The sequence below is a fragment of the Aedes albopictus genome, unplaced genomic scaffold (genome assembly GCF_035046485.1).
Source record: "Aedes albopictus strain Foshan unplaced genomic scaffold, AalbF5 HiC_scaffold_234, whole genome shotgun sequence".
Lineage (NCBI taxonomy): Eukaryota > Metazoa > Arthropoda > Insecta > Diptera > Culicidae > Aedes > Aedes albopictus.
Genome location: NW_026917018.1, coordinates 13,059 through 39,386, shown reverse-complemented (window position 1 = coordinate 39,386; position 26,328 = coordinate 13,059). Strand labels below are relative to the sequence as shown.

The window sequence follows — 26,328 nt, the reverse complement described above, 5'->3', positions numbered from 1 at the left end:
GCTTAGAAAATGATGATATTTTGGATTTTGACTATTTTTTTTGGACGGAGATTTCGATTATGAAATAATCTGGATACCCCTAAAGAACCCAATTGATTGCGCCTAAATTGTGCTTCTGGGAGTCCAAAACAACTGATTCAGGGGGTGAAATTTAACATTTTTGAGTTTTATGTTTTTTACATAAATGTGGTCACCTCACCGTACTGTTGAACTCTGATAATGATCGAATTGTATTAAAACTTCGAAAAAAATACATAGGTTACATTTCTGGAGCTCGATTTGAATAGGTCGTATGTGCTTTTGTCGATTAAAAATTCGATCAGTTGGATTCGCTTATTATTGCGAAAACCGTTGAAATTGAGCAAAGTTTATATATACAGCAGAATCCTCACAAAACAGGCTTTCTGTTCCATCATTAAAAGTTTACAAAATATCTGCCATATTGCTACAATGACTAAAATAAACTGATCGAATTTTATATCGACAAAAGCACATACGACCTATTCAAATCGAGCTCCAGATTTGCTAGATTTAGAATAATGATTTCTGGAGCTCGATTTGAATAGGTCGTATGTGCTTTTGTCGATTAAAAATTCGATCAGTTGGATTCGCTTATTATTGCGAAAACCGTTGAAATTGAGCAAAGTTTATATATACAGCAGAATCCTCACAAAACAGGCTTTCTGTTCCATCATTAAAAGTTTACAAAATATCTGCCATATTGCTACAATGACTAAAATAAACTGATCGAATTTTATATCGACAAAAGCACATACGACCTATTCAAATCGAGCTCCAGATTTCTACATTTTGTTTATTTCCTCTAGACCCGAGAGTTCCTTGTCACGCTCTTGCTACGACTGCCACATGACAACATGAGTCCTATCTGTCACGATTGGCCAACGGCGCCGACGTTTTTGACAGAAACCTCCCAGCTCCTGCGGAACATCTTCCACCGGTGGCGATGCTACAAATATCGGAAATCATTCGATCAACCAGCGCGCAATCGAATGCGTGAAAAAGTCACTGCCAGCATAATATTCAAGGATAGGAAAATCTCATATCCCCGAACGGTTGCGCATCCCTTCCACGGTGATTATATTCGGCTGAGGCAGAACGTGCAATGGAAACGGGTCAGTTGCGAACACAACGATCAGTATGTTGTATTTGCCGATATAATCAACAAAATTGCTCGATCGAGTGGAAAGGTTCGTATAGTCTACAGTTATGGTTCAACCTGATACACATTTGAGCCTTGTAATATTCCACAGTTTATACCAATCCTGTTAGTAATTTCAACGAACTCTATGCTACTGTTGGACCAAAAAACTATGCAAATCAAATATCGGATACCAGCGTCGGAGATCTACCGGATGTCGCTCAGTCCGTACTTTGATGACATTGCTGTAATTCACATCAGAGCAGTAAGTATCAACCATGCTGAATTGAAACTCAGTTTGCGAATTAGACGCCTTCGAGGAAATTAAATCAAATTAAATGCTAGGAAATTGCACCGTAACATCATCATCATCCTCCTTCCCATAGTAATTATTCTAACAGTAGTATCTTCTTTTGAATTGCTCGATTGGTCCCGCTTTTTTTCTTTCATCCTCCATGCAACCATCGTGTGGAATGTAAATGCTTCTTACGTCACAATTGCCGAATCTTATGGATCCTGGAATGTCTCGCTTTGGCCGTATCTTCCCCACCAATACCTTATCTTCCCACTCGCCATTCCTGTAGGATAATTACAGCTCGAGTATGTCGGATCGATCGGAATCGCCTACTGGTTGTTTGTTTCAGGTAACTATAATATTTTCAGATAAAATTGCGATGGATTCTAATACAGCTAATACAGCTCAGTCACTCCATGAAAAACTGATACATTGGATCTTAAAATGTCATGATGCAGTCAGGTCTCTTACAAGACTCTGCCATCAACTTGGTACCGATCGTAGTTTCTTGAATAGGTACTTGTCCTCCAACCAGTTTAGTTTATACCGTGAGGTGCCCAAAATTCGTGCGGGTCCAAATATCGATAATTCATATCATATCTAGTGATCATAAATGAGGGGGTTAGAAGCAAAGGCGTGTAAGTGACAAAAATCCACTTTCGAGAAAATGAGGTTTGAAGTTTTTCACCAATTTTTCATCCCATACAAAATGTACAGGGGATGGCCAAAATGTTTGGGATAGGCAACTTTTTTTCTCCCACAAAAAAAATCAACATGCTGTAACTTTTCATAGAGTGCATCAAAAAATCTCGAATTTTGACTGTTTGTCAATCTATTATGTGTGCATCATTGGTATAAATTTGGGCTCGATTGATTAATTTTTCGCGAAGTTAGAACCGTTCGCGTAAAACACTATTTTTTAGACAACTCATTTTTGAGCTGTCATTACTCGGAAACCAGTGAACCAAATTGAATGAATTTTTTAACGTTTATCAACAATATATTGATACTCAATACGACGTTTGAGTAAAAATTGTAATATTTTCTTACGGCGAATTAAGTTATATCGGGTTGAAATTTTTACCCATATAGAGGAAAATAAGTAAAATTAACAATACCACACAAATTATTAAATGTGTTTTTCCTTCAATCCAAATAGGCTCTAATATATCTGATTAGAGATAATTTGAGAACAGAAGTGGAAAATCTTTGGATATCAACACTAAAATTTATTCACATTAATGTAAAAAAATTACATTTTTTCGAGAAAAGTCCAAAAAGTGTCAATCCATGATAACTTTTTTCAACGTTTAAAAAGTATCTATGTTTTAATAGTTTGTGAAGCATTTACATATTGTTGGTGTACGTTCAAAATTTCATTCAATTCGGTTTACTGGTTTCCGAGATATGACAGCTCAAAAATGCGTTGTCTAAAAAAAGGTGTTTTACCCGAACGGTTCTAACTTTGCGAAATATTAATCAATCAAGCCCAAATTTGTACCAATGATGCACATATAATAGGTTGACAAACAGTCAAAATTTGAGATTTTTTGATGCGCTCTATGAAAAGTTATAGCATGCTGAACTTTTTTGTGTGAGAAAAAAAAGTTGCCTATCCCAAACATTTTGGCCATCCCCTGTATAGTGTTGCTAAATCGGCCCAATTTTCTCCGATTTATTGTAATTTTTCTAATCATCGTAAGAACAAACTCAATAAAGTTCCTGAAAGCCTGAAATCTGTCAATTTTTTTGATACGCTCAGCTCAAAATAGACAAAATGGTAACTTACACCCTTTTGCATCTGGGCCCCTCATGCAACTGCAACTAATTGTGGAATTATACAAATTTCACTTTAGTTATTTTAGGTATTCTATTCTAGTGCTGGCACAGGCAGTATTGAAAAGCATCCTGGAAATATCGAAATTTCTTTTGATATTTTCTTGATAGCATTAATATTTGCAGCATTTTTTTTTCCTAGTTCATTTATTTGGGGCTCAATCGCGTATAACGCTTTGCGGAGCCGAAGATCTTTTTTTGTACTTAAGGCGAAACTGGAAGCATTTCCTCACTTTTTAGTTTTTGATTTTTTATTAAATAATGAAGCAATATTTTTCAAATCGCTTTTCGTGCACATGTAGAGTATGGATCAAGGTATCTTCTGATTTTTTTTTGTAGTGGAAAATGTTTTTCGTTTTTGCAGAAACCATTTTTGAACAAAATTTCACAACAAAATGGTTTCTGCAAAAATGGAAAACATTTTCCACCTCAAAAAAATTCAGAAGATACCTTGATCCATGCTCTACATGTGCACGTAAACCGATTTTGAAAATATTGCTTCGTTATTTAATAAAAAATCAAAAACCGAGAAAATGAGAAAATGCTTCCAGTTTCGCCTTAATAGTATACATTATACAGAGTAATAACTTTTTCATGATATCTGTTAGTAATGGGTGGAAGCCAGGATACTCGTGGCAGCTCGAGGTTAGAAGGTCACATTTTTGAGGGATGGACAGGGTAAGGATTGGGCCAAAGGTTTCACTGCAGCTCATCCGGGGGTGAATCGCATCTTGCTAGCGTATTCGGTGCCTTGTGGTGTTGGTACCAAGTTGTTGTGGGACTTGGTCTTCCGGATGGCCAGGAGCAGCTTGGTAACACAAAGAGGACAAAACAGCGAAAAAAACTGAAGAAGAAAACACAAGTGAATTAAACTTTTATACCAGCAGAGCGAAGAAAGTCGAAAATACATCCCATATATGTGACATCGCGGGTCCCCAACACATCTCTCACAAGAACAAAGGGTTGTCTACCTCGGGCCTCAAGGGTATCCAAAAGTAGTGCTCTGGAGGCGTCATTATCCGGGCATTGCCAAACTACGTGGTCGATGTCATCATAACCTGAACCGCACTTAGTACAAACATTGCTCAACGCGAGGTTTATCCTGTGTAAATGCGCGTCTAGCGAGTAATGGTTGGACATAAGTCTTGACATCACGCGAATGAAATTGCGACCTACATCTAAACCATACCACCACACTCACAAAGAAACATTAGGAATAATGGAATGTAACCACCGTCCCAGCTGGCCATCTCGCCAATCATATTGCCAACTTTGAAGAGAACTCTGGCGAACAAAAGGGAAAAATTCATCATGTGAAATTCTGCTATCATAGATCTCACCTTCCTGTGCGCCCACCTTTGCTAGAGAGTCCGCCTACTCATTGCCATAAATTGAGCAATGCGAGGGGACCCATACAAAGGTAATCTTGTATGATCTTTCGACCAGTGCACCTACACTACCCGTCATAAGTACGGACTCACAAAAAGTATTGCAACAATATTGCATCACCCTGACTCACCTCGATATCTCCAAAACCTGAGGTCTTACAAAGATGCTGTCTTCAGGAAAGTTATTCAGAAGACCAAAAGCAACAACTTTTCTCAAGGCGACATTTTTGTAGGTGTTATGGTTTTGGAGATATCGAGGTGAGTCAGGGTGATGCAATATTGTTGCAATACTTTTTGTGAGTCCGTACTTATGACGGGTAGTGTATATGCTCCCTTATTTTTGTAAAAAAGTAAGATGGATGTTTTACAGGTTTCATCGACCGGAGCGCCTCAATCGAACTAAGGCTATCCGAGAAGATGAAGAAATGGTCTACGGGCATGTTGGAAATCATCCCCAAAGCGAAGTTGATTGCTGCCAGCTCAGCAACATAAACCGAACAAGATTCCTAAAGTTTGCGGAAGGCGGTGAAATTTTCAAACCAGTGGATCCATTTATGCGAGACCCATCAGTAAAGAATGTCTTACAGGAATTGACATTTTTGTACTTTTCGTTAAAAATGCGAGGAATAGATATACATCGAAGTGATCTGGTATTCCATGAATAGCTTGTTTCATGGATAGATCGTATTTAACAGAGGAACTGTCATTAGTGAAGTGTACACGAGGAGGGTTATAACTTGGTAGGCTTATGTCAGACGACATGTAGAACAGATAATTTCTCATGAATTTTGACTGAGTGTTCAGACTGAGCATTTCTTCGAAGTTTTCAATAACAAGTGTGTTGCTCACTCCACAGTTGATAAGTAACCTTAGCGATATTTGCAGAATATCAGAGACGTGACATAAATATTAAAATGGCCAGGCCCACTGTGCAGATAAAGCATTGGGAGATAATTCAAAAATTTAAGGTGAAACACCAAGAAATCCCGTTGCAATTTTGCAGCCAAACTATAAAGGCTCAAATCTGACGAATGAAGCATCGAACCAAGCCGCACTTGTTCATCCTGGCTTTGCTCACTTGCAAAAAGAGGCAACATTTCCAATTCGAGCGCATTTTGTTACGAATTTTCGAGTTTTGTGCTCTTGAAAACTTGAGTAGGGTACCAAGCCGGCCATTGTGGCAGCCATATTTGTATTTTCAATCAACCCCAGAGCAGGCGTCATCACCCTACGCTGGATCGACGTTGAGCGGCTTAGAACGTATCCATCAAACCCTCGGCGGACTAACGAGTGCCCTGCCGTCGTCGGTTTTAGCGTTACGTAATAAAAAGATACTGCCTAATAAAGATGGAAGAACGACTATTGGGGCTGACAACCAGCGACTGCAGGTGTTTGGCGTTCCAGCGGGCGATAAAAAACAAGATAAAGCACCGAGTCTCAATTGGCTGACGAAGATTGGTTACGCGGTTTCCGTCAACGCCACCCTGAAATGTCCCTGCGTACTCCTGAGGCGATGTTTGCGGCCCGCGCTGTAGGATTCAATCCTGTGGTAGTATCGAATTTCTTCGACTTTGTTCAGGTTGTCAAGTCGATGTCGATGAAACTTCGGCTGTGACCGTTAGTAAACCGGAAGTTGTTAACATTTAAATTGACCCAATCACAAACCTTTTTTTATAGGTGCAAACCAAAAAGTTGTGGCGCTGAAAGGAAGGCGGCAGGTAGACTGCCTATCGTCCGCTGAGGTGTTTTGACCACAGCTTGTGTGTGTATGTCAGCAACCCCTATGCTCATATTCCCGCGAACACGCCTGACGGAGTTCCTGAAGATACGTGCCCCACCGGAAACTCCATTCAGTTGCAATGGTAGTGGTTGGATGACAATGGCTGATTTCAATATGTGGTTTGATCACTGCTTCTCCGGTGCAACTGATTCTGGATGAGCACGTTACGCATACCAAAAACATAGCCTTCCTCGAAAAGGCCCAACAGCATGACGCAACGGTGGTCAGTTTGCCTCCTCATTGTAGCCATCGTATACAGGCGCTCGATGTGAGTTTCATGGCTCCCCTCAAATCAAACTTTTCAAAGGCAATCGAAGCTTTTCTCAAGCTAAACCCGAGAAAAGTGCTCACAGTCAATGATGTCAGCGCATTGTTCGGGGAGCCTACTTGAAGACCACAACAGCTTCTGTGGCACAGAGTGGATTTAAAGCTAAGGGAATCGTACCGTTTGACCGGTTCATTTTTCTTGCATCACTGCCACACCTTAAGCAACCTGCTGAGCCACCAATACTTATTCGTTCAGACCCAACTTTGGAACCTCATAGTGAAGACGACGACGAGGGTTTTTTGCTCGGATTCAACGAGTGCGGCAAACCGATTTTTCAGCACCTTGATGGGGTTGGGTTGATGAGCCTATGCCATGCTTCAGCCAGGAAACTGCCAACAAGTCATTCGCAGCAGGAGTGTTTCATGTCACACCTGAAGATATCCTTCCGTTGGCAAAAGTAACCATCAAATAAGGCGAGAAAAAGCACAGAACTGACTTCAAATCCCTACCGGCGAAGTCTCAACCCAAGTAACAATTCCATTGCTGATTCGTTTTGTTTGATTTTTATTAACGTTTTATTACAGTAATAATTAAAACTCGCAGTTTTATCACTACTTTTATGAAAACCATTGATAAAATGTTTTATAGTATACTTAAAGATATTCATAAAGACAGATTTTAAGAGTAAACAAAACTTTCCGATGTGTAAACCATCTGGTAATCATTATTACCACAATAAAACTGTTAAAACTCTCAACAGATGGCGATCCGTTCGATTAGTAACGACATCTGTTGGTGGAAAAGCAGAAACTACGACACTGCTAGGTTTATTGCGGTCATCATAAAAGCAAACTTGCTTTCGTTTTATTTTCGCTGATTATGGTCGTCGCCATATTGAATAATTAGCTTACGTAAATGGAAAATAGTTAATTTTGCTTAAATAAGCAATGAATTGATAGTTTGCCACCATTTTCATTACATGCTCACATAAATAAACTCTCTCTGCTGAGTTTTCTTGTGATTCGAGATAGTTTTACTAAATTCACAAATTGATTTATTTCATTCCAAGATGATAATATTCACTATTTTCGAAGCGCATTAATTTTGTGATTCTGCAATCCCAATATTCACGGTAAATTCGAATGCGCATAAGCCTACCAGCACAAGAACTACTAAAATATTACTTTGAAATGATCGCTTTCCACTTACGAATGATGTTTCCTCCTGAACTTTACGTGCCATCGCAGAAGCTCCTCTGCATCTTGAGCTGTCATAGTTTTTGTTGAAAAAAAAAAAAAGCAACAACAAACGAGAATGGAACATTTTTCAACTAGGTTTTAAAACGAGTTTATTGCTACTCTTAATGCGGTTTGCAAACCCTCTCCGAGAGTGGTCCACTTAGCCGGATGATGCTCTTAAAGAGGTTATCAAGAGGTTTTGATGTATGATTCAGTTTTATTGCAAGTTTTATAAAATTGGTCATGAAGATCTCTTGTAGAACCGAACAAAACTTAAAATGTTACTTGGGAAAGGATTTCGGGCATCGGACATCGGCAAGGACATAAGGCAACTGAAAACGGAACGAAAATCTACAGTTACCTCGAAACATCCGCGAAAGCCAAAAGTTGGTGATCAGACCTTATTCCAAGATACCTACACTCTGCGGCAACTGTGGAATGATTTCCAGTTTGTCGGAAAACGGGACAGGTTCGAGTAAGTGTGGACGCTGTGGTCTGTTGTTTCATACATGTTCACAGAATCAGTGCCCGTCATGCTTGATTCAAGCTGGATTTGTTTGGATATTTTATCATTGTATTCTTCATTGAAGTTTTGTATTAGTGGACCACTTTTCCGTTGCACTTACATATTCTTGGGTTTGAACTGTTTTTACTTGTTTGTTTTTTTTTTTATTAAATAAAAGTCAATAACTTTGTCTAAGCTAATAAAACCGTGTATTAGGCTGACACAAATTTCGATTTTCTCTAATGTCACCCCCCCTCGGAAAATTTTGGTCGGAATTCGAAATTTTGAGGGGGGACACAAATAAATTACACAAAAAATTTAAAAATTTTGAACTGAAAATAGAGTTGTCGAGAAATTTTCTTAACAAATCCGATGAGTTTTACAATTTTGCCTAATTGTTTGGGTAATTTTTCAGCAAATACATTTAGTATTTATTATCCACCCCCTTGACGAGTCAACGAGCAAAGTGACAAAAGAAGAAAACGAGATTTGTTCCGGCCTTATTGTCTACACACTTCATCTGACAGTTCATTTCGATGTGTCTTTTTTGCCCCGGTGGGGTGGCCTTCTTGCCCATATATTTTGTCCACTTTCATCATATGTTTCATGTTATTGTGAATTTACCGGCTTCTTGTATTCCACCGGTCACTTCAGTAGCCGTTACAAAGTAGCCGTTTACATATTACAGTCAATTTAATTGTCAAAACACGAATGTCATTGAGTAGCTGGTGGCAACGATGAATCGCGCATTTACTAAAAATGTTAAAACTCATGTTTAAGTCCTTCTTTTTATTAACGGCTACTTTGGAGCGGCTACTTAAGGCAAAACTGGAAGCATTTCCTCATTTTTTTGATTTTTTGATTTTTCATTAAGGACAGACTTGTTAGAATCCCAATATGGCCGCCACAATGACCGACTTTGGCACCTACTCGCGATTTTGAGGGCACAAATCTCTTCATAAACAAAACCAGCGCACCTTAGCTCCTTATTTTAAGCTTATTACAAGTGAGCAAGAACAGAATAATAAAATGCATTGTTGTTTGAAGCTTGCTTCTTGAGATTTGTGCGCCTGAAGTTTTGATGTACTGTTGAACCAGGATTTCAAGACGTTTGTCCTTAAATAACGATGCAATATTTTCAAAATCGGTTTTCTTACACATGTAGAGTATGGATCAAGGTATCTTCTGATTTTTTTTTGTGGTGGAAAATGTTTTCCATTTTTGCAGAAACCATTTTTTTGTGGAATTTTGTTCAAAAATGGTTTTTGCAAAAACGAAAAATATTTTCCACCACAAAAAAAAATAATCAGAAGATACCTTGATCCATACTCTACATGTGTACGAACACCGATTTTGAAAATATTGCTTCGTTTTTTAATAAAAAAAATCATAAACCAAAAACTGAGGAAATGCTTCCAGTTTCGCCTTAAGTGACCAGTGGAATACAAGTAGCCGGTAAATCCACAGTAATATCGATTTACTTGTGTATGTAACAATATTCATTACTCTTTGCGTTCGGTAAACATTCGATTTAGTGGTGTTTTTGTCAAGTATTAGTTCAAAATTCTTACGGTGACCTTCTTGCCCCGGGTCCCCCTATTCAGTGATGTGATAAACTTATATAAGGCCTTGAATATGCTCAAAAATGATCTAGTTTTTTGGTTCAGTGTTGCCAGTTGCAACTTACCACAGTTACATATTTTTCTGTAAAGGTACGGATTTTTTTACAGATTCCGTATTATACCTAATTTGAATTTACAGAATTTGTTTGTTGATATTTTTGTCTCTTCAATTAAAAAAAAAATATATCATTCATTTATTGAAGGCTCAATCGCGTTTAACGCTTTACGGAGCCGAGATTGTTTTGTTATATTTACATACCCATCAATAACTTTTCAATTGTAGTGATTAGTTCTGGATGAAGGGACAGGCATCCTTTTGCCGTCGCGAACGCCATCTGGTGTTCATCACGCTCACCATCAGTACGTGCTCGCTGCATCCGCCGTCTAGCCCGTAGACATCGTCTACTCCCCAGTTCTTTTTTGGCCAGGACTTCAAAAAGTTAGGTCGATGATGGACTCCGCTCCGTTCCAATTGTGGGCTTCGTGACCGTGCGGTTAGAGACGTCAGTCATCTGGCCGTTTCGTAAGCCTCGGGTGTGAGTTCGATTCCCGCTCCAGTCGGTGAAAACTTTTCGTCAAACGGAAATTCTCCACTTTTTTCTTGGGTGTTTCGTGTGTTTTCCGTTGTCTTATGTAAGGACTGTTCATTAAAGAAAGTGGACACCTGTTTTTTAATAGAAAATATTTATTTTCGAACAAATTCATAAGTTTATTTTTTTATTTAATACAATCAACATACATGTGGCCGAATTCACGTGAGTTTGAACATTTACTTCGCATTTCTGAAGAACGCTTTGACTTTCCTCTTGATACCTCCCATTAGATTCTGCACAACTTTCTCCGTAACATTTCGTTGTGCTGCAGACCAAATTTGCTTGAAGCAATCAACAAGGCTTGCTTCTCTTCCGTCTTTCTTGAGATGCCGCCTAATTATTGTCCAGTATCTTTTCACAGGACGCAGTTCAGGGAAGTTTTGTGGATTTTGCCATTTTTCGACAAAATCGACTTTTTTCGTCTTGAGCATTTCTAGTGTAGAAGAAACGTAATGAGCGGATGCCAGATCCCGTCAAAACAATGGAGGATCCGTATGTTTTCGATATATGGGTAGAAGTAGTTTTTAATGCATTCCTTTATGTTATTTTCACCGTTGATTGTTCTTGTTGTGAAATACGAAGTACTGTTTAAGCCGCATGAACAATTGGCTTGCCAGACCTAAAACTTTTTCCAAATTTTTCGGTTCTGATGTCCCCTACATCATCCAGCACATCTGTCCCCTGCTCAGCGTTGAAAAATTGCGGTAACGGAAGTGATACTAGTACACAATTCTCAAAACGACAACTTTTTGGATCACCATTTGTGCAGAATTTATCTGCTAGTCGCTAAGCTAATCCAATCCATCGCTCAACATTTCTCACTTTTTTCGTTTTCTTTGAATGTGTTGCCGAAGTGAACAATGTTTTTACACACTGAGCAAAAATTCACAATTTGTTGTTAAGTTTTAACTGTAAACTATTGGTAAACAGATGTCCACTTTCTTTAATGAACAGTCCTTATGTGATTGCTCAGTCTGTGCAACCTCTGGTTGAAGACAGTGTAGTGTTTTTTTAAAGTTCCTTTTAGTACAAACATTAGCCAAATTATCATCGAGTACGGTTAGTGCCTCTAATAGGATCTGATCCCCTGGTTCGTAAACGTAAGCCCAGACATTAAAGTCACCTGCTATTTCTACTGGACTTCGCTCTGTCAACTCTGCCGTTATACAGTTCAGCATTTGCGTGAACTGCCCGATCAACCATCGAGGAGGTGTATAACAGACCCCGTTGGCTTCGGAGACCAGGAATCCCTCGTAAAATGTAAATAGCAACTTCTGGACAGGGTGATTTTACTTACTTACAGACTTTCATGGTATCACGATGTTGCAGAGGTCCGAATTGAAAGATCTCCAACCTGAGGAATTGCCCGTCATCGCCTTGACCTGTGGTCAGGTCAAATTTCTGTCGACTTGCTTTATTTCGTTGTTGAGGCTGCTCCGCCATGAGCCTCTGGGTCTGCTTTTGCTGCGATGTCCTGCTGGGTTTCAATCTAATGCCTGCTTGCAGATTTCGTGTCCGCCCCTGCGTAGAGTGTGATAGATCCACCTCCGCTTTCGCTCCCGAATTTATGTCGCTATCGGCTTTTCATTACATTGACGGTGGAGCTCCTCGTTGGAGATCCGATTGTGCGAATATTATGCACGAGTTATATACCGCAGGCATCTATTGATGAAGACCTGCAGCCGGTGCATGCTCTCGACTGATACACACCAAGTTTCACTGGCGTACAGCAGCACGATTTCACGTTCGAGTTGAAAATTCGGATTTCGGTGCGTCGACGAATCTCGTTGTTTTTCCATACATTTCTTAAACTCGCAAAAGCAGCCTTCGCCTTTTTGATCCGTGCACCTATGTCGATCTTGGTGCAGCCATTTGGCAACTAAGATATTGGAAGCTTTTAACATTCTCCACTGCTGGCCTAGATACCGTGAAGCTGGAAGGGTTGACGTTGATGGTAAGACCTGGCCCCAAGGAGCGATTGGCAAGATCATCGAGCTTACTCTGCATATCATAGCGCCGTAGAGCTAGGAGAGCAACGTCATCAGCCAATATGTACGAAGTCATTTAGCTGCTCCATGGTAATGGGCTGCCGCAGCAACCCACGATTTGGTTCACAATCAATCGCACCTACCAGGATCTCGGTGATTACGATGATATATAGTAGCTCGCTCTAGCAGCGACCCGGATGGGATCGGGCAAGACACCGTTGTGCAGTACACTTCACGAAAATGCCCTGTACTGCGATTCAATGAGGTCGATGATTTTCTCAGGGATACCCTTGCGCCTGATGCCTGCAACATGTTTCCGTGTAGGGTGTTGACCCGTTGTCCATATCGCCGCTATTTTGGACCCATCTGCAACCCAAATTGCGTTTCCGGAAAGAACACGGAATATATTCTTTATGTGGGTAACATCCGTCCCCCGCTTTGTAACAGCCTGACACAGTAATTGCTTGGCTACGTCACGGTGGTTTAGGTTTAGCTGCGTTACTCGCACCGTAAATTACCACCTAACATACGCGTAACTACCACACATCGCCTGCAAATCTTGCTCCTATCTTGGCCTTTTTAGTCCCAATTAATTGGGTCTTAAGACTTCTGTCTCGATTCGAAACACGTGAAGCAAGTCTCCGGCGGCTGATAAATGCCCAACAAACACAACGGCCAAGCAACCTTTAGCTTTCCTATCTTCATGGATGCATTGGTATCCACTTGTAGGTAGCCGAAATGAGGCCGTCTGTGTTCCTTCTTCATGGGCCTCTCCGCTATCTGATGGCCGTGATGGCCACCTATGTACTTTATACACTTTTGCCATAATACAGTGACAAGTTCCTTCGCATCCGTGATCTCAAGCAGGTTTACACACTTGAGAGTCGCTTCAACAACAAAAAGCACGTTTAGGGCGCATATCTGATCGTACATTATATTGTACAGTACATTGTTAGGGTTTTAAACAACATTGGAAATGTTTAAGTGACTAGTACTAATAAAATAAAAATCTCCTTTTCTGTCTTTCTCTATATTTTTTCCCCTCACAGTCGGAAATCGGCAAAAAGAAAGGTGACTTCGTGTTCCAAACGGCACACTCGATCGAGATTGTCACCAAGCTGTTCCTGGTGATCCAGAATGCGACGGCAAAATCGCCCGAAATAGTTATTAGCACAGAGTAAGTATAGCAGATCTGAAAGACGATCAAAATTCTAAATCCCATTCATTTCAAGTAAAGTACCTTCCACAAAATGTTTAGTTACCTTAAAAATTACACAAGTAGAAGAAAATAATGCGCGTTTTGCCATAGATTCTCGCACAAAAATGTACAAAATTGCAATGTCGCAAATATTGTGTGATCGCTTGACGCGGGTTGGTTGTTTGCTTCCCGCGTGAAGCGTATAATATCGAACTAATTTGCTTATTCTGTCACGTCGGTTGTATTAAATAATGAGCGATCACTTAACGCGGGTTGCCGATTGTTTGCTTCCAGCGTGAAGTAAACAATTACGAGTTGGTGTACTTGTTCTGCCACGTTGGTTGTGGTAATTATTGATCGATCACCAGACGCAGGTGGTCGATTATTTACCTTCCGCGTAAAGTGAACAATAGCATGGCAGTCTGCATGGCAGGATTCAAAATCAAAAGGTCATATTTCCTTCATATCAAAGTGAATTCTGACACAACGATACCTCTCCTACTAATAAGAACCACATCCTGCAGCATGTGGTGGAATTGCAGCAGCAAACGCGGTCCTTCATATAGAAAAGGTTGGTACTCCAACCTGACTGCAAGGACGTGGCCGGCTCCGTTATTGTACCGTAAAAGAGTCTCTAGAGCGTGCACATACATAGATGTTTAATCGAACCAAAATCTTTGCCAATGGTATTTCATAACTCTCACTTTCAAACTTTCTTCACCAGGTTCGAGGCTAACTTTGGTCAACAGACAGTGGTTTTCACGTTCAAGTGTGGTGGTCTGGTGGACAACCCATACAACCAGACCCGCGTCCAGCGCAAAGGAAACCGCATGGAGGTGATTGTGTAACAGAGGGCCTTACCGGAGGGCGCTACCGGTGCTACAGTAGGGAACGGGGAATTGATACAGCTCTTTGACTACGATGACGAAGATGGAAATTTGGAATTTGGCGTCCGAGGTTTGGAATTCGACTAGATGCGACGACGTGACGTTTAGCTGTGCATTCCATGTGGGGAAATACATTTGTTTGGTACGCCAGTTACCGAAGCAACATTCGTGATGATCCTGTGCCAATTTCAAGGCATGCCATATTCATGAAGTTATATTTGCTGTTTAGGAATAATAATTTGATTAAAACTAATTTTTATAAAAAAAAGCACAATGACGAATGCATATGGATGGATATTGAGCTGAATGTGAAGGCGACATTCCAAGACATTGAGCTACCATATACCAAAAGTTAACCGATTTATTCAGGACATTCGGAATCTGGACTTATCATGTAGTATTTAATTGACATGTCAGATATGAAGTGATGTGTCGCATGATATGATTCTTTTCAAATTGTGAAATAGTCCTGTGTCAAGCAGAAATCACGTTTTACTCAATAATTTGAACTTTTCCTTTGCCTTACAATGTATTAATCGTTTGTCAATACATGAGTTTAAAAAAAAACAAGCAATTTACATTTAGGTAAAATTTAAGGTGGACTAAGCCGATCATGTCTCGGGTACTTGTGAGTGACCCTTACACTACAGTACATGTTCGATTGGAGCAAACACTTTAACAGCAATGCTTTATAACTGAAAGTACTATAAGTGCAACAACATTGCAATACTTATGTTCTGATGAAAAACTATCAACGCAATTATGGTTTTATTTGGATTTTGTTTGGCCTCTAAGTGAATATGGATTATAACACTTGAACCGCGACCAAAGTCATAACATTTCATGGTACGTTCAGTGTTTCTTGATATGCAGTCTTCGTAATTTAAGCTCAAAAAAAAAATTGTGTCATAGTCTTGCATTCAAGTTTCACAATTGTATATATATCTATTATACATGTTTGTGAAACAGGTAGTGTAAATAACGAATGAAGTACATAAGCGATTTTTGTTTTAAATATTTTCGCCTGTTTGTCTGCGATTGTTTACAAAAAAAAGATTCAATTATGGAAACCTATTAGCAATTGAAATGCAAACAAAACGTGGAATTTAATTATAAAATGGATTTTATAAATCTATATAAGTTGACGAAAGATTAAGATCGACATATATTCCATGCAATCATAATATAAGCACTATTAACAACATACAAACAAGCATTTTGATCGGATCGAACGTAAAGATTCGATCAAGGCCAATACCAAATTTTAAACTAAAACTTATTTTTGATAATGATTTTATCGATTACCTACTTTTGAAGGACCGTCAAGTGACGTTCGATTGTAAAGTTTTTTAAAGTAATTGCTCTAGTTTTGCACTTGTTCGATGATGATCGATTTTCCGTATTTTAAGATAAAGCGAAAATCAAAACACAAACGGCACTATCGGAAAACAGGCAGATGCAGCTGTAATTGATCTGCGTTAAAGAAAACTAACAAATAATGTTGACTTCCTGTATCTACTAATTATAACATTAACACTGCAACCATTAGGTAGTTGAATTTGTCAAAATAGCGAAAAAACAAAACGGTAATAAACGATACAAATAAGTTGTAAGAACACACTTTCACTCATTGTGAAAAATGAATAGGCCAAATTAATCTAATTAAATAGAGAGTATGTACAACCAAATTCATAGGATACTTAACGTCGCAGTTGTGAATGAAACTGATAAAAAACAGAAAACCTAAAGACGCTTACTACCGTGAAAGATATTCATTACAAGAACTAAAAGAAGATGACAAAGAAAAAATAATAAAAAAATATCGCAAAATGAAATACCATAAATTTGTAGAAAACCTAACTTTCAGGATTTTAATGATATAAGATCCGGTAAAAAACAAAAATAGAAACGCAAAATCAATTATCCACTCAACATACCTAATGTAGATATGTACCGTTCAAATCGTTTAGAAATTCACCGATTTTACGTTAGCATAAAAAATAGAATACCTCATTCACACGATGTACATAGAACCTTTAGATGTCGTAAGTAGCAAAAGCAATCGTCGGTTCCCAGCCCATAGACCATCTCACGGCGAAAGTGTCTCCCTTTCACTACTTAAGAAAATTGGAAAACAATAGGTCCCGTAGTTACAGTTAACTGTCAAATTTGACAAATGTTGGTCCTGTTGTTTTCTAATTTTCTATAGGAGAGAAAGAGAACGATTTTTTTTTGAAACGTCAGTGTGCATTGGAGTTTACCGTTTCAATCCCTCATTTTTTTTGTCCATACAAGTACAGTTTCTGTGCACACGCCATTTATTTCAGCAGAAGTTTGTTCAATATTTGTTTTATCAATTTATTTTAATTTTATTTCTTTATTTTATTTTGGTCAGGAAAGTAATACAACATATAACTGTCATGACTGACTGCTGGTTGCTTGCCGTTTTAAAATATTTTCTAGAAATGTATTTGGCATTACATATAGGTACATTTATCTGATAAATACAAAAAAAATGTGCCAAAAACTAACTTAGTGCAAATTTCGGAAATCGATGGTCGATCCAAGGCCCTGAGGGCGAATTCTCACATATGTATGCAATTGTGTATAACTATTTGGTTACCAATTCATGAACTCTTGACAGTACACAGAAGATACAGTATTACTACACTACACATGTATGGATTTTTTTTATTAAACTTGGTCATTTTATTTCCGAGATATCTTACAAAGAGTACATGGGAGCAAAGCTTGAGTCATTTAATATCTGGACGCACTGTTCAATTTACTGTAGCGCTCCTGATGGTCGGGTTAGAAATCCTCTACATAGAGATGAGCGGAAGTTACATATGTCGATTCGGCAACGCTGTTTGTTTTGTTTACAACAGCTGCCAACACTTGCTACAAAGCTAGATGTTCAAACTTTGTGCGTGACTTCATTGTGGTTCAAGTTGTTTTGTTCACATCTTCTAATTATTTTTTTCATTTTTTTTCAAAATTTTGAAAAAAAATAGCTGAGCAATCGAGGAAATCTGAAATTCATTGCAAAGTGTTACGCTAGGGCAGTTCAGACTTCAAACATGTCAAAAATTCAAAGCTCCCATTTGTTCATTACAATCTTTGGTGCAAAACTAGAGCCCTGTCAAATTTTCAGCCATTTCGGTGGTGATTTAATGGTGGCCCAAAAGCAAAATAGGTTTATATGGGAATTACTATGGAGAATTTTCGAAAAAGGTTCTCCTCGTTGTAGAGCATTACCACATGGATGAAGTCATAGGGTCAAAGCCGAATTGAATTCTTCAGATTTCAATGATGAATGTTGCCGAAGACTGGAACTCATTTCGACAATCGGGTAAAAAGTTATTAAACAAATTCTCACTCGCATGCGCATCTTCATTACACGATTCCCTTCAAGGTGTGCAAGAAGGTAACACGCATACTATGATTGCGTGTCAAGCATGTCGATCGAGCTGTGATCTTCTGTTCATGCATGCATGGATGAATATCGATTAATAACTTCTGTCTCGTGAGTCGAAACGAGTTGCGGTCTTCGACAACATTCATCATTGAGGTCTGAAGAATTCAATTCGGCTTTGACCCTATGACTTCATCCATGTGGTGAAGCTCTACAACCAGTTCTCTTCTTTTTCGAAAATTCTCCATAGTAATTCCCATATAAACCTATTTTGCTTTTGGGCCACCATTAAATCACCACCGAAATAGCTGAAAATTTGACAGGACTCTAGTTTTGCATCAAGTATTATAATGAACATATGGGAGCTTTGAATTTTTGACATGTTTAAAGTCTGAACTGCCCTAGTGTTACGCTAATCATATCGGCGGAAGTGAAGTAAGTAGCAGCAATGGAAGTTTTTTCGAGAAGTTCAGCAACAAAAGTTTCGTCATAAGCATGAGCTTTTGAAAGCAGAAATAAATAAATTTTATCTTTTTACTAAACTTACATATGCCGTCAATTTCTCGATATTAAAAATAAATAACTTTAATTTATTTAGTTCCGATTGCAATACCGTTCAAACGATGCCTTCCTACGAACGATAAGCATGTTCATTTGGTTCACACTTTGACAGTTCTCTCAGCACGATTGGCTTACAAATGGCTGCCTCCGCAGATCTCTATAATGTAGGATTACTAGGTCGGGTGCAGCAAATATTGACAGCAGCACGGCATACAATGAGCCTTTTCATTTGACGTCTTTTTTTAAGTTTCTCCCTTTTTGGCACAGACCTACTGGATTTGACGTCTTAAATCTGTTTATTTTTCGGGTATTTGACAGTTCTTCTATGAAAATGACTGTTCAGCGTTTGCGCCTTTGTTCGGCAGTTGTAAACAGTGGCATACACGGACCTGTCAACTGAAAAGGCCTATATCACAAGGCAGGCTAGTTACCAATGCAAACATCAATTTACATGTTAACATTCACATTTGACGTCGTTCTAATCGTTCTTCTACGATGATCAAACTAATATTTTCGTGACAAACAAGACCAGGAATTCCAAAATGTACACAGAAAAGTGTCTGGAAAAGCGAGTTCTTCCGTTCTGTAAAGTTAAGGTTGAAGAATTCGTCATTGAAATAATCGTCATCATTGAAAATTCGAAAGCAGTTTTCTCGTACAAAGCTGAAATTTCCGCAGTGAAAATGTATTCACTGTATTGCGGCTGAAGATTGGAGTACAGTGAACTTATTTTCACTGTAGAAATTTCAGTTTAGAATGAGAAAACTGCTTTCGAACTTTCAATGATGACGATTATGTCAATGACGAATCCTTCAACCTTAAGTTTTGGCCTGATTTGGCAAGCTGCCACTATAGCGAAGAAGTGCTACACTGCCCTCGGACGCATAAATGTCACATGTTACAATACAAACACATGAGAAAAACGCATTTGAAATTTCAAAATAAACTGTGGCTATTGTCGCATTTGATTAAATTTATGTAACGCAATTGAACTATCGAAATATGTATAAAAACATATTTTAACAAAATATTTCAAAAATGCGTATTAAAATATGACGTTTGACATAAAAACCTCAAAAATGTCTAAATGTGACATTTATGCGTCTGACCACAGTAACAGTGGTATCAAGACAACACGGTACATTTTGTCAAAAATAAAATCTATTCTCCAAATTGCCAATATTGAATAATATCGGGCAATTGTCAAGCACAGGTTGGAGAATAGTGCGAAGGTGGCTCAGGATGCAACAGAAATTCAAAGATTGTGAAGTAAATTGGTCGCTCAGTTTAATTAGCAGACTGTCCAGGATATGATGAGTGATATTCGGAGAAAAGCTCGAGGTTTGATCGAAACCAATTAAAAATATTTTTAAAGCAATTGATCTTTGAAAGTTTCATAAATATCATTGATTTTGAGTGCAAGATATTCTTTCTCAATAACATATTTCCGAGATAGATCCATGCGTCCAGATATTAAACGGCTACAATTTTAATATTATTAAACATTTTGAGATATACTTGACCGAATATATCGACATTGATTTTTCATAAAGGCCTAACTGTCTTAATCGATTTCTCTTCGTCGACTCCCTCTTTCGCTAATAACGTGATCAAAACAAACAAAATCATTATTCTTTTTGTTTCTATAGCAACATGTAGTCATCTTCTTCGCATTTCAATCAAAAAATCTTTGGAAAACTCAATACACATTCCGTGATAACACAAAGAGTGGATCGATGAAGAGAACTCGAAATGTCAGTTAGGCCCCAATGGAAAAACCAGTGTCGATATTTCAAATATATTTCACATTCCTCATTCATTTGTCAACTGTTTTAACCCTTTTTCCCACGACTGCATATAGTAGACGTTCGATAACGGCAACATGTTTACGTTTCATTCAGCGAACACAATTCTATAACTGCAACGTCGGACAAATGTCAACAACCCATCAATTGATGTTGAATGAACGTTAAATTCATTCATCTCTTCATTTGGGCTATCAGGTATCAGAAGGCCAGCTCCAGAGGCACGTTATCCTCCATCTGGGACATTTGTGCCATCGCCATACATATAAGCCTATTTCATCATTTACCTGGGGGAGCATGGGACAAGGGATGGGAATTAGGAAAGGGAAAGGGAAAGGTGATGAAACAGGAAGGAGTACCCTAGAAGAGGGAATGAACACATAAGCGCAACGAGAGCTCATAGCCCATACCATAACGGGTTTAATCAATGCCCTGAAAAGGACACTGTAAAACGCATAAGCGTAAAGAGTGCCTATAGCTCATTGGAGGTAGCTTGTGACGTCATGTGACTCTCAATATGACATTGAAAGGCACGGCATCGACAACATCCTCAATATTCAAGAAATCACCCAAGCAAAAACTACGTTTGAGCGAATACTTCCTTGAAAACGTATACAACTTTTACTCCCAAATTAGGAGGCATGAGAGTTCACATGAATAGCCATGGTAGCCAGACGAACATCACAGATGTGATAATCGATAATGCGTTTCAAGCATTTCAGAAAGAACGAGGTAACCAGGAACACAACATTTGAATAATCCCGCCCTTATTTAGCCTCAAATGAGACTTAAGAAGGGCAACTGATTATCTCGGATAAACGCAAGGTCCACTGCACCATTGCTCCGGTTAGCGCAGTAAGGGCGTAATACTGTGGAGGACGTCCTAATTCTCCACAGGCTCCGTTTGTGGTTAGGTTTTTATTAGACCCCCCTAACCATTCATTCCTTGGCAAGGTAAGCATAAAGCCGCATAACACCATGAATTAGGGGTCACCTGTTTAGTGGACTATTACCACTGGATCAGGCGGTCCTTAGTGTTATTTTTAGCCAGTTGAGACAACCGCTACCGACACTACACAGTTATCTAGGCTGATCGGGAAAAGAAGTTAAAATTGATGGTTAACTTCCAAGCGAGCTCGAGCAGCCCCAAAACCGTTAAATTGAATGACCGTTAAATTCATTCGTCTCTTCGTTTGGGCTAATTTGGCGCACCGTTTTGACGGTTGGCGGTTTAACAGTAATGTTTTTGTTACTGCAAGTCCTGTAAGTGCAACAAATTTGCAGTTATCGCACCGCCAAAAATCAAAATGGTGCGCCAGGTTAGCCCAAATAAACAGTCGAATGAATTTTACGTTCACTAAACGTCAATTGATGGGTTGTTGACATCTGTCACACGTTTCAGACATCGAATTTTGTTCGCCAAGAGAAACGTAAATATGTTGCAGTTATCGAACGGCTGCTGTTGTGCCAAAATGTATTTGTCAGAAGTAGTCAAAATATGTTGGTCAGGCAAATAATATATATGGCAACGATGGATTGACATGTTCTTTAACAAGAACGAGACCTGAGAAATTAGACGTGCGACATTTTCATTGTGCGCAACACTACACTCCATACACACACGCGTGCTTACATGCAGAGAAATGCATGGTAAACGTAATTAAACGCTAGTTTAAATTTACCGATTTTTAAGGAAAACAATCAAAAATGTGGATTCGATAAGTTACGTTAGGATTTCACTCGAGTTTTGTGAATTTAGGTTTCTTTCAAATTAATAATTTTAGGTTGTGTAATGTGCATAAATTGTCTACATGCATACCCAGACACTACAATCGATCATAAGCTGGTTGCAGTTTTAAGAAAAGTAATGCAATATAAGGACTCAAATACATAACTTATAGCGATTAGCGAAGCCAGAAAGAAACGCAATTTTTGTGCCAATTTTTTACTACTAGATTTTGCTAGTTTTATTTGTGAAATGTATAAAAAAAACTATGTAGTGTACTGTATAGTTTACTATTAAATAGTTTATAAAAGTTTTCGAGTATACAGAAAGGATAAAACAAAAAAGTACGCGATAGTGGTATAGTTATCCAATTATAATAGCGAAAGTAGAAATCAATTTATTAATAAATATTATCGAAAAACGAAACCGCATAAAGTCATGTTGAGCCATATTAAAAAAAATCACAAACATGAATGGAAAGACAACAAAGTTAACAAAAGCGACGGAGAAATTGGAAGAAAACAAAAACAACACATTTGATAAAGATGGTGTCGCAGCTGAACTCGCCAAGATGGGCGCGAAAAATTTGGAGAGTTGTGTGTACCGGGTTATAGTCAGGATCTAGGAAGTCGAATCGAATCGGGAGACTGAGAAAAAAAGGATATCTTCCCCAATTGTCAAGCAAGATGATTAATTGAAGTTTGCACTTTCAAGCGATCATTATGCTGCCAGCAGTGTCAGATCATATTCTGTCGCCTTTAAGACTGTACTCGAAAAAAAAAAAAGAAATGCAACGCTATAATATAAATACAACACTATTTTGCACTATTTTTATTTATTTTTATTTTTTTTTTGGGGTCTCCAGTTAGCCTAGTGGTTAAGGCTATGGATCGCCAATCCGGAGACGGCGGGTTCGATTCCCGTTCCGGTCGGGAAAATTTTCTCGACTCCCTGGGCATAGTGTATCATTGTACTTGCCTCACAATATACAAATTCATGCAATGGCAGGCAAAGGAAGCCCTTCAATTAATAACTGTGGAAATGCTCAAAGAACACTAAGTTGAAGCGAGGCAGGCCAAGTCCCTGTGGGGACGTAGAGCCAGAAAGAAGAAGAAGAAGACTATTTTGCATTGCGCTCACAAAACAGGCAGATTTTTTTTACTAGGAGTAACAGGTGTATCATGATAAATCTAATACCATTAAAAATTCATCTTAATCGGTTGAGTATTGGTGGAGATATTGTTGAAACAAGTAATTTTCCATTTGAGAATCTTATGCAAGCAATGATTTAAAAAATGTATCTCTTCTACCTTTTTAACACTAGCGCCTAACATACTTGTATTTTGATGAAAACCAGCTGTCCCCGGCAAACTTCAAAGACGTCAAAAGCATAGCCCGGTTGGAAGCCAAAATAAAATACATGGAAAAAACTTGAGTGTCTTAGCTAAGTTAACCATACACGCTAAGAAAAAGTTACTTTAAAATAAGTAAGATTCACACAAAACTGAGCTAAACTGGAACAGCTCAAAAAATGAGTAAATTGCATTTCCAGCGATAGCGCTGGCCCAAGTGCAAAAATCCAACTGGTTTAAGCCGTATAATATTCTTCGCATCATCAAGAATATTATACGGCTTAAACTGATGAGATTTTCGCACTTGGGCCAGCGCTATCGCTGGAAAAAAATTTTACTCAATTTTGAGTTGTCCCACTTTAGCTCCAAAATGAGTGAATTTTCTGACCGTGTAAGGGGTCTTAACTAAGTAGACTCGAAGTACCCAGGTAGAAATTCATCTGAGTGGGTTGTCTTGCCTATTGCGTTTTTTGACATCCCAAGCCCAAGTCCCCGTTCAAAATGCGTGCCAAATGAAAATTTTAAATTTTCTTATGTTTTCTGCCTCATAAACCTTCCTTAGATGAAAACTAAAAGAACAAAAAAGTTGAGTACACATGTAAACATACCAATTGTGGACTACACAATGTGTAGAAAATTCTTCCAATGTTATAGAATAGTTATATATTTGAATGTCTTGTAACAACAATATGATTCAAAACTTGACTAAAACATGTTATTATAATGATTTAACACTATTTTTTTTTTCAAAAGAATCGGAGCAGTATTGACGTTTTTAACGGTGTTGATAGTAAATTCTAAAAGTCTTTAAAAAGCTAAATATAACGTGCTATTTCGTATAAAATTTGCAAATGGATTAATTTTTAAAAATTAACAATTCTACAGTAAAAAATACTAACAGGCTTAAACATTGTTAAAAAAGTGCCAGCAATTCACTTGATTTGAGTTTTGAATTGAGTAAAAAAGTACTAAACCGATTTAGATGAAACTTTTACCTCTTAATTTGTATTATCTTTGAATTTTGCAGCTAAATTTCCAGTGGTTTGGACGAGCTTAAAGTGTTTTAAGTGTAGTTGTAGCCAATACAAGTTTATATAATAGGTGTACAAGTTCCTCACACGTCATTTCTTTTGCTTCTCGCCCATTCGTAACCGATTTTAATGACATTTTTATAGCTGCATAAAATATACTATTCTTGGTAAAAAAAAAATACCATTTCCATGAACGCAATCCATAGTAATACACTATTTTTGCGTTTCATTTTTTTTTTGAGTACAATCTTCACTATCCAGAGTTCAAAAAAATCGAAGACCGAAAATTAAAATCATAATTTTCTATTTATAACTTTTGTTTCACCACATTCATGGGTAGCTTCCGTTTATTACGTAACGCCAAAATTGTCTCCCGCCCCCCCTTCGTAACGATTTCTTGTATGAAAATCCTATAATCGCTCGGCCGTTCTCCTAGATCGTTACGTAATTGACAAATAATGCCATTAATTAGGATCCCAATCAATCACTACTGTAACTAACTTTTGTGGCGATTGAAAGAATAATTGAGTTGAAATAATTTTTTACCTGCCAATTTGGATTAACTGATCGCTTATTTTATGAATGAACTTTGACAGGAAGTTTGCATGTGGTATAACAAACACATCGTTCATCCAAACTAAAAAACACATCACATGCAATAATTGTACCTTCAACAGAATATCATATTCATCACTTTGTGCAACAGCGCGCGTTAAAGATGTCACCTTGATACAAAAGCAAAACAGAGCAAAGCAGATTATGCACATCATTACAATCATATGCCGGAATCGAATATCGGGTGTCGAGCGCCTAAATTTCCCAATCATATATCTGACGAACAGAATGCTGCATATAATGCTGAAATTTAAATATTTCGACAATGATTTTTCATAAGGGCCTAACTGACTTGATCGATTTCTCTTCGTCGACTCTCTCTCTTTCGATAATAACTTGACCAAAATAAACCAAAAATTAGTGTCGATTTCTTCAAGCCAACTTGGATAAGTCGACACTGATTTTTTATTTGGGCCTAACTGACATTTTCGAGTTCTCTTCATCGATCCTCTCTTTGTGTTATCACAGAATGTGTATTGAGTTTTCCAAAGATTTTTTGGTTGAAATACGAAGAAGACGACTACATGTTGCTATAGAAACGAAAAGAATAATGATTTTGATTGTTTTGATCAAATTATTAGCGAAAGAGAGAGTCGACGAAGAGAAATCGATTAAGTCAGTTAGGCCCTTATGAAAAATCATTGTCGAAGTAATCTTTTATAAAGGACATATAGTCACAGCTGCAAAGGCGTAGGTATTCAGCATGACCATGCTGAGGGTGACGGGTTCGATTCCCGCTCGGAACATTTTGTATTGAAGATTTTTTTGGACTTCCTTGAGTATTCGGTATCGTCGTGCACATGGTATACACATTGGAAATATGTAATCATTGGCAGAGCAAGCTGTCAGTTAACTGTGAAAGTGCTCATAGAACACTAAGCTGAAAAACAGGCTTTGTCCCAGTAGGGACGTGTTTTTGTCTGCCCTGTTGGGGAAATTAAGCCACTGCGTCCAATAAGCTGAACTTTTGTGGACGTTACTTCAAGAAGAAGAAGAAGATCAGTCTTTCATCTTTGGTCAGCATTTTGTTCCTCACATATATGTTTGAGTATGCGACTCCTTATAA

General features: G+C 38.2%; 1 protein-coding gene across 2 annotated transcripts; it reads left to right on the top strand.

Moving 5' to 3' along the window:
* Nucleotides 1-788: 788 nt before the first annotated feature.
* Nucleotides 789-24,360, top strand: LOC134284512 (unconventional myosin-Ib-like). 2 transcript variants are annotated; one of them, XM_062843459.1, is made up of 7 exons: nt 789-1,208; nt 1,272-1,424; nt 1,744-1,803; nt 13,722-13,849; nt 14,595-17,562; nt 18,911-19,329; nt 19,557-24,360. In XM_062843459.1, the coding sequence occupies exons 1-5, from the start codon at nt 876-878 to the stop codon at nt 14,716-14,718; spliced, it is 798 nt and encodes a 265-aa protein (XP_062699443.1). In that variant the 5' UTR covers nt 789-875; the 3' UTR covers nt 14,719-17,562; nt 18,911-19,329; nt 19,557-24,360. The 2 variants fall into 2 exon arrangements, with proteins under 2 accessions (XP_062699443.1, XP_062699444.1); XM_062843460.1 differs by lacking the exon at nt 1,744-1,803.
* Nucleotides 24,361-26,328: the final 1,968 nt, after the last annotated feature.